The 9,545-nt window shown below is 37.4% G+C and overlaps 1 protein-coding gene across 2 annotated transcripts; it reads left to right on the forward strand.

Annotated features, from left to right (window-relative positions):
• Window positions 1–431: 431 nt before the first annotated feature.
• LOC112179131 (disease resistance protein RUN1-like) lies at window positions 432–4,252 on the forward strand. Of its 2 annotated transcripts, XR_005804264.1 has the most exons (5): window positions 432–1,206; window positions 1,355–2,456; window positions 2,742–3,020; window positions 3,141–3,894; window positions 4,016–4,251. XR_005804264.1 is itself a non-coding variant. In XM_024317462.2 (4 exons), the coding sequence occupies exons 1-4, from the start codon at window positions 623–625 to the stop codon at window positions 3,675–3,677; spliced, it is 2,502 nt and encodes an 833-aa protein (XP_024173230.1). In that variant the 5' UTR covers window positions 432–622; the 3' UTR covers window positions 3,678–4,252. The 2 variants fall into 2 exon arrangements, 1 of the variants encoding a protein (XP_024173230.1); XM_024317462.2 differs by having other exon boundaries at window positions 3,141–4,252.
• The last annotated feature ends 5,293 nt before the right edge of the window (window positions 4,253–9,545 follow it).

Below are 9,545 nucleotides of genomic sequence, written 5' to 3' on the forward strand. Positions count from 1 at the left end.
TAGTATCTACTATTGCAGATTGCCATGCCTTTCTTAAGATGTCTTGTTAAAACGTTGATGTTTGGGTGGTTTGACCTCTTCCAACAACAGGAAGGGAAACCTATATTCTGGGAGGTAATCAGATTCTGATTACTGCACGCATGACCTTTTGCTGGAGGGAAAATGAGCACTAGTTGAAGATTTTTTAATCAATGGTTTAGAAGACTCACTTTTCAATTACATTACGGCAAATCAAAAGTCATGGAAAACTATCATTTTAGTGGTAAAAACCGTTAAATCTCTATGCTTCTTATATGTCTAAAGAATTGACCAAGAATAATAGTTCCCGGATCGAAACAGAAGGGTTCGTGGAAAACAAAAGGTCTGTTCGCGGAAACTAATATGGGGCCATGATCGAACAAGAACAGGAGAAAAGAAAAGTAGTAGAATATAAGAGTAAAAGAGAAAAGAACAGAAAAGCAAAGAAACGCAAAGAAAATTGTAGCCGCCAACTGTGGATCAAAAATCAAACTCGACTTGACCTTGACCTTGGCTTTCTTACCTGTTTATCTCACTATTGTTTGTCATTTGACTCATTTCTCAGATCTGAACCACTGCATTCCATAGCCCTTCAATCACTCCAATGAAGCCATCGTCATCATCCTCATCGCCGCCTCCGCCGCCGCCACTGCCGCCACTGCCTCCGCTGCCGCCGCTGCCGCCGCTGCCTCCGCTGCCGCCACTGCCGCCACTGCCGCCGCCGCCGCCATCCCCATGGCTGTCCTACGATCTGTTCTTGAGCTTCAGAGGTGAAGACACACGAAGGACCTTCACGGACCACCTCTACGCGGCACTAGTTCGTGCGGGAGTCAGCACGTTTAGGGATGCCGAGGGTCTAAGAAGGGGAGAAGACATAGCAACGGAATTGGTGCGGATAATCCAAGGGTGTAGGATCTCTCTCATCGTCTTCTCAGAAAATTACGCGGATTCGAGTTGGTGTCTCCAGGAGCTGGTACACATCATGGAGTGTAGAAAAACACAAAGGCAACGGGTTTTCCCAATATTCTATCATGTCGATCCTTCACATGTCAGAAACCAGACCGGTATCTTTGCTCATGCGTTTGAGAAACATGAAGCCAGAGTACATCAAGGTAGAGATAAGATAGCTAGGTGGAGAGCTGCTCTTGGAGGAGTGGCGGATTTGGCTGGCTTCGATATTGCTGATAGGTAATACTCTTCTTTTTTCCTTTTTTTTTTTTTAATATATATTCTACTTCCTATCGTTTCAGTTTGGTCCTTCTTTTCTGCTTTAAACTTTAGTCAATGTGGTGATTTCTTTGTGCTTCTTAGTTCTGCTTCTGAATCTAATTGACAGGCATGAAGCAGAGTTTATCAATAGCATTGTTGACGAGATATGCAGACAGCTGACCACCCCATACTTGAATTTAGCTCTCTACCCAGTTGGAATAGAGTCTCGTGTTGAAGATATTAGTAAGTGTTTAGGTGTTGGATTAGATAATGATGTTCGCATGGTTGGAATTTGGGGTATGGGTGGAATTGGGAAAACAACAGTTGCCAAAGCCATCTATAACAAATTTTATCATGACTTTGACAGTAGAAGTTTCCTAGCAGATGTTAGGGAAACAGCAAAGGACTCAAGTGGCAAGATTGCTTTGCAAGAAAGACTTCTTTCTGATCTCTTAAAACCAGCCAAGATAGTGGTAGGTGATGTTTCCAGAGGCATCAATGTGATAAGAGAACGACTTGGAGGCAAAAAGGTACTTGCCATTGCTGATGATGTAGATCATGAGGACCAATTGCATGCATTGGCAATAAGGCGTGATTCCTTTGGTCCGGGAAGTAGAATAATTATAACAACAAGAGATCGACATTTGCTAGAGCTGCTGAAAGTGGATACAATACATCTAACTCAAGAAATGAATGAAGAAGAAGCTCTTGAGCTCTTCAGTTGGCATGCCTTTCAAAATATTTCTCCTAATGAAGACTATATCGAACTCTCAAGAAGAGTGGTTACTTACTGTGGAGGTTTACCACTGGCTCTTGAAATTTTAGGGTCTTTCCTCTTTGGAAGGAGCATAGGAGATTGGAATAGCACACTGAAGAAATTGGAAAAATTTCCTGATGGCAAAATTCAGTCAAAGCTCAGAATAAGCTTTGATGCACTTGAGGAGAGGCAGAGGCACATATTCCTCCACATATGTTGTTTCTTCATTGGAATGGACAAAAACCATGTCATAAAAATACTTGAGGGCTGTGGTTTTTCTCCAGAAATAGAAATCAGTGTCCTCTCTGAACGTTGCCTTGTAACTGTCAATGAAAAAGACAAGGTAATGATGCATGATTTGCTTCGAGACATGGGCAGAGAAATTGTTCGTGAAGAATCCCCGAACTACCCTGAAAGACGTAGTAGATTGTGGCGTCAAGAAGATGTAATGGATGTTTTGAGAACTGAATCTGTAAGTACTCCCAGCCCAATCAAGACAAGCATAGGCATCCTATTCCTATCTCTAATACTAATAGTGAAGAAGTAGTGCTCAATTACGCAAAGCCATCCTATCTCTAATTCTAATAGTACTGCTTCATTAATTTCATATTCTATTGTCCGTAATCCAGTCATACCATTGTGGAAGTAAGGAAGTTAAAATGCACTCATGACTCTTCCGCACGCCTGTTGATAAATCATATTCTCACATGTGAATAATCCTTTTTTTTTTTTTTAATTTAGTGCCTTCTGTTAACAGGGAACTGAAGAGACTGAAGGACTCGCTCTAAATTTGCAAGGATATAACAACAGGAATTTGATCAGTACAGAAGCATTTAGAAACATGAGGGGACTGAAATTGCTCCAACTCAAGTATGTACGACTCGCTGGAGACTCCAACAAGCTTCCCAAAAAGTTAAGATGGCTCTGCTTGCGAGGATCCTCTCTGATCACTCGAGATGAGTTTCGGAATGCAAGTTACCTGGTTTCTATGGACCTGCGGTACAGCTGTCCCGTACGAGTTTGGGAGCATTTCAGGGTATATTAAGAAACTTTCAAACATCTTCCCTCTGGTTTAATACGTTACATCACGCTCTGCGTTTCTTCTTTGTGGATTTTTGATTTTTTTCCTCGTTCTTCTTTTGGTGTTGTCTAACAGCGGCTTTGGAACTTGGAGATACTTAATCTCAGTCATTCACAGTACCTAACAAAATCACCAGACTTTTCACAACTCCCAAATCTACAGTATTTGATCCTTAAAGACTGTGTGAATTTGCAAAAGATTGACAGGTCCCTTGGACGTCTTTCTCAACTTGCCTTGCTAAATCTTAAAGGCTGCACTAAGCTCAAGGACCTTCCGGAGGATTTTTATATGTTGCGTTCCGTTAGGACTCTTGTTCTCTCTGGCTGTTCGAAATTTGAGAAATTGAGCAAGCATATAGGAAAAATGGATTCTTTGAAAACTCTTGTTATAAGTGGCACAGCCATAAGTGAAGTACCATCCTCGATAGATGAATTGCAATACCTGGACTTTTCATCTCGACAAGGCCTGAGTGGACTAAAACGATTTACCCCGGATGAGATATCAGGACCTAGCCAGGACGAGACATCAGGACCTAGCGAGGATGAGACATCACGACCTAGGCAGTCGAGGCTTGCTTTTCTATTCAGTCGAGGCTTTTTTAGAGCGCCATAAGCAGAACTGCAGAAGCCAATGAAGAGTAACTTATGGGAAAAATACCAGCTCAGCGTCTCTTTGAAAAAATTACACTCTTATCCATTTCTCTCTGTGATATCCTACTGCGCGACAGATCTCGCCGACTCATCTTACTCTCAGAGTTCAGTCTGTTCTGCCATGTCTCATGGTTGAGAGCGCTCAAACGGTGACTAATCACCACGCCATTCAAATCTCAGTAAGTTCATCAATCATGGTTCTCCTGGTACATTTTGTTTTTGAGATTTCAATTTTAATTTCTTTTTGCCGATTAATTTGGTTTTCATTGTGTGCTTTTGATTTGGGAATTTCAACAACAGATCGTTTCATTTGTGGGTTTGATTTTTCATCTTATAAATAGGTGAGTGGCTTCTTTCATGTAACAGAGTTTTTCCATTTCCAGCAAATTTTGTAACTTTTTCTAGTGTTCAAGTGTACATTTGATTCGAATTTTAGATTTGGGAATTCTGTGAATTTATTCAGCGAAATTTGTTGCACCGAGAGGAAATTGATTCCAGACAGATCCAATACAAGTCATTTTCTTCGTGTTATTCTTCCTGTTTTGTTTGAGCAAATTATAGGTATGAGGGATTGGGCAGAATGCATGCCAAGTTTTTCCCAAAACCCCATTTCCCAATGATCTCCTACTCTTCAGCTCTTTCCCTTTCATTAGTAACTTCCATGATCATTTTCAATTAAACTCTTATTTGTTGATCTTATGTGTTGTTTAGCCTAGTAGGAGCATCACGTTTTTCAAGTTTTTGGAAGAGTATTTCTTTTGAAGCCCTGAACTTTAAAATAGCCTTCCTACAATTTGAACCAGTTATTAGTTGGGAATTAGCCTCTGCTTATATCACCTCCCTATCAAAACCATTGTTGTACCTATATAAGAACAACCTGTATTGTATACTTATATATAACTATAAGTGTGTTTTTGATGCAGCTTCAATTATGAAATAGAAATTCAGGCATAGATCTGGGGAGTATTAGTTCTGGAATAAGCGTGTCTTATAAAGCATTAGTTTTGTAATAATTAGATAATAACAGGCTGTATGTTGAGATATATATTTGTGTGTTTTATATATATATATATATATATATATATAACACACATATATATAAATATATAGATATAGATATAGATATATATATATATATGTGTGTGTGTGTGTGTGTGTGTTTATATATATATATATATATATATATATATATATATGTAGATATGTGTGTGTGTTTATAAATATATATATATAGATATATATAATATATATACACATATAGATATATATTTGTGTGTGTGTTTATATATATATATGTGTGTGTGTGTGTGTGTGTGTGTGTTTATAAATATAAATATACACACACACACATATAGATATATATTTGTGTGTGTGTTTATATATATATATATATATATGTGTGTGTGTGTGTGTGTGTGTGTGTGTGGAAATTCTTATACTTCTATATAAAATATGTGCTAATGTGCATATATATATATATATTCTACATATCAGTTGACCAATCCGATCGGATTCGAAAATATAGTGAAATTGGCTAAATTTTTTACCACACTCATAATTTATTGTAATAATCTCATCCAACGGTCGGTTTTTCCATTTTCTTTGAATTGATAGGGGTTGCTCTTTGGAGTGTATGATATATAAATATAGGTTTATAAGAGTAACTACGTTTGACCTAGTTGATCGAATTCGAAACAATAACCAAATTGGCTAGATTTTCTACAACCACCATAAAACATTACAATCTCTCCATCGAGCGGTTGGTTTCTCCGAATTCATTTTCCACTTCATGGTTGCTTTAGAATGAACCTAAACAATTTAAATGCAATGTATAAGTCATACAACTTTAGGAATAAAATTGGTATAGACCAATGTATTTGTAATAAAAATTAATTTTGCTTATCTTATGTCCACTCACATCCATTGATGAAATATATACAAACGTGATGTGAAAAAATAAGCACGTTTCGCGGTTGTCATGGCATCGGTCAACCAATAAAACATATAAGTGTCTACGGTTGACCAATCCGATCGGATTCGAAAATATGGTGAAATTGGCTAAATTTTTTACCACACTCATAATTTATTGTAATAAACTCATCCAATGGTCGGTTTTTCCATTTTCTTTGAATTGATAGGGGTTGCTCTTTGGAGTGTATGATATATAAATATAGGTTTATAAGAGTAACTACGTTTGACCTAGTTGATCGAATTCGAAACGAGAACCAAATTGGCTGGATTTTCTACAACCACCATAAAACATTACAATCTCTCCATTGAGCGGTTGGTTTCTCCGAATTCATTTTCCACTTCATGGTTGCTTTAGAATGAACCTAAACAATTTAAATGCAATGTATAAGTCATACAATTTTAGAAATAAAATTGGTATAGACCAATGTGTTTGTAATTAAAATTAATTTTTTTTATCTTATGTCCACGCACATCCATTGATGGAATATATACAAACGTGATGTGAAAAAATAAGCATGTTTCGCGGTTGTCATGGCATCGGTCAACCAATAAAACATATCAATGTCTACGGTTGACCAATCCGATCGGATTCGAAAATATGGTGAAATTGGCTAATTTTTTTACCACTCATAATTTATTGTAATAAACTCATCCAACGGTTGGTTTTTTCATTTTCTTTGAATTGATAGGGGTTGCTCTTTGGAGTGTATGATATATAAATATAGGTTTATAAGAGTAACTACGTTTGACCTAGTTGATCGAATTCGAAACGAGAACCAAATTGGCTAGATCTTCTACAACCACCATAAAACATTACAATCTCTCTATCAAGCGGTTGGTTTCTCCTAATTCATTTTCCACTTCATGGTTGCTTTAGAATGAACCTAAACAATTTAAATGCAATGTATAAGTCATATAACTTTAGGAATAAAATTGGTATAGTCCAATGTGTTTGTAATTAAAATTAATTTTTTTTATCTTATGTCCACGCACATCCATTGATGGAATATATACAAATGTGATGTGAAAAAATAAGCACGTTTCGCGGTTGGCACACCATTGGTCAACCAATAAAACATATAAGTGACTACGGTTGACCAATCCGATCGGATTCGAAAATATGGTAAAATTGGCTAAATTTTTTACCACACTCATAATTTATTGTAATAAACTCATCCAACGGTCGGTTTCTCATTTTCTTTGAATATGTAGCTCTTTGGAGTGTATGATGTATAAATATAGATTTATAAAAAATTAGTGTCTTTAAAAATTTATTTATTAATAAATTAGTATCTATATATAAATATAGATTTTTTTGGGTACAATATAGTTATATAGATATTTTATCTTTGGTTGTATTTGATCATTATCCATTGAATTTCCAAAGCTTGATTAAAAAAAAAAACTTGTGTCTTTAAATATTTATTTATAAATAAAGCCCGCAAGGCCAAGCCCGGTGGGGCCCGAAAAAGCCCGCAAGACCAGCTTTATATGGACGGGCTTGGATCCTTTGATTTTTAATAAAGCCCGGCCCGGCCCCGCCCGCAATTATTTAAAAATATAGCAAGGCCCGGCCCGGCCCGGCTTAAGCCCGCTATGAATGGGCAGGGCCCGGCCCGTTGACGACTCCTAGTTGGCTTAGTTGCTGTATATTTCACTTTCCTATGGCAAGTTCGATCCCCCCACTTGCCCAATTTTTTGTACTCTCTGCCTCTTTTCTGGTTTTTTTTTTCTCACCCATTTTCTTCTCCATTTCTTCTTTGCTTACAATACCTTCTTCTCTTGTTTCTATTGTTCTTTACCCTATTTTTTTTCTCCCTTCCTTCTTCTTGGTTACTATTTTCTTTCATTCTTTTGTAAATTTTCTATAAGTGTTTCTTTATAGAATTTTAGTAAATTCCTTGTTTAATTCTTAGTGTCTTAAAATTTTAGAAACATTATTGACTAAAAAAAAGAAAAAATCTTATAAGCAACCTTAGATTAGCCCACCCCACTTTTGTATCCTGGTTCCGCCACTGCCTAAATCATTGACCAAGTAAATCTAAGGTTGCTTGTGGCAGGGGATATATTACTTTTCGAATTTTCAGCAGCTCAAGAATATACCAATACAAAACAAACGAAAAGCTACGAGAGATAGGAAGAAAAAGCACTTCTAATTGGGATGGGCATCAACGAATATTTCTATTGCATTTTATATGTGGCGTCCCCTTCCTGCTACTGGTCCATGATGTATACCTTGTATTCTCTTTTGGGGTTGTGCCCGTTTGCCCAAAAACTCATGGTATTTTGCCCAATCAATCCAACATCCTTGTATTTTGCCCATTTACACAACTTTTAGGTGAAAAGACTCATAAGGGTAGTCCTTTCTAAATAGTGCCTAGTGTATCCTATGCTGACTTTTGGGTCCAAAACTCATTTTTTCTTAGAAAATCCTGTTCCAACTTCTGAGAAAAACAAAACTAGCCTTCAACATGCCCAAGTTTTTCACCTAACGGCCTCCTGCCTAACGGTTACTTTAACAGGCGGAATCACTGCTGCTTGTTTCTATCCTAAGCTGTGGCAAGTTTTTTCTAAAAACCCAGGAATTCTGAACTTAAAGAAAGTATAAGATACTGGCTGAACATGATTAAAGGTAAGAACATAACAGAAAACTTGACTTGCTAACTTAAAAACTGATGAAGTGGGTGAACACACTGAAATTATTTATATAAACATGATTACAAAGCTAAAATTTCAGAGCCTCATTCTCAGGTAAACTATCCATAAGAATGATTACAGTACTTACTTGAAATGAAAGCACACTTCTTCACACAGGCAGGAAGGAAAATCACTCTGCTACTAGAACTAATCTGAACTGATATCGAAATTTTCGAATGCCTTCTAAGAGAAGCTAAAGCTCCTTATATAGGGAGCGGAACTCAAACTACAATTCAAAAACATAAAATGTACAGAACGACTCCGTGATTTCCTGGTTTCCTTAGTGCTTCTGCTGGTGGAGGTCGGCCGGGGAAAAGCAGTTACTCTTAGGTGAAATGTTTTTCACCTGCTTTTTGAAAAGCAAAAGTCACTTTTGGGAAGAGTCCAAAAGAACTTTCGGTGTTTTATACACCTGTTGCTTCACATGTTCTCGTCGGTTTCTGAATTGTGACCAAGGACAAACGAGTCGTTATCTGCCTGGGCCATCCTTGCTGTTGTTGCATTGTCTTTGACATCTGTATCAACATACATCTTGTAGTGGTTGTCAGTTTCAAGCTTTTCCACCCATTGTAAGCATGCCAGTGTCGAATCTATCTCCTTTCTGGTAAGAGATAGGAATAAGTCACTGCTGACTACGTCAGGATGATCGTAAGCAGTGATGATAATTTTCTACCCTGCTGCCAGGAAGGTATTGTAGGTATCTTCAGAGATGATCTTTTTGATATATTCTAGAGTCGTGGCCTTCATCCATGGGATGCTTGAGTTTGGTTGGCCATTGTACCCTACACAGGCTGGTTGAAGATATTTCCTTTGAATTATTCTTACATAATGATAAGGAGGAATATATTCAACTTCACCGTTTGCCTTCTGGATCCATTCAGGAGGAGTGGATCTGAACTTCAGTCGAAGCATACAGTCATTCTTTCTTACATTTTTGACTGTGTTGACAATGATAGGCGGCAAACCTTTTAGATCATCATTTGTTTTAGTCCACAGATTATGGACAAAACCATTTTCAACAAGCCAAAGCTTGTGTTCTTGAGGATGTTCACTCTAAACATTAACCAGGTATCTTCCAACATAAGGACCTGAAACAATAAAGAGAGTTGGAGGAACCAGGTCTTCTGGATTATGTCTTCCTATCAGACTATGGAATTCATGC

Source organism: Rosa chinensis, chromosome 7 (genome assembly GCF_002994745.2).
Source record: "Rosa chinensis cultivar Old Blush chromosome 7, RchiOBHm-V2, whole genome shotgun sequence".
Classification (NCBI taxonomy): domain Eukaryota; kingdom Viridiplantae; phylum Streptophyta; class Magnoliopsida; order Rosales; family Rosaceae; genus Rosa; species Rosa chinensis.

What these genes read in the sequence shown, in the direction of transcription:
- LOC112179131 (XM_024317462.2), top strand. Translation starts at nt 623, where the DNA reads ATGAAGCCATCGTCATCATCCTCATCGCCGCCTCCGCCGCCGCCACTG. An exon ending in ATGTTTTGAGAACTGAATCT is followed by an intron (nt 2,457 to 2,741) that starts GTAAGTACTCCC and finishes TTCTGTTAACAG; the next exon opens with GGAACTGAAGAGACTGAAGG. An exon ending in GAGTTTGGGAGCATTTCAGG is followed by an intron (nt 3,021 to 3,140) that starts GTATATTAAGAA and finishes GTTGTCTAACAG; the next exon opens with CGGCTTTGGAACTTGGAGAT.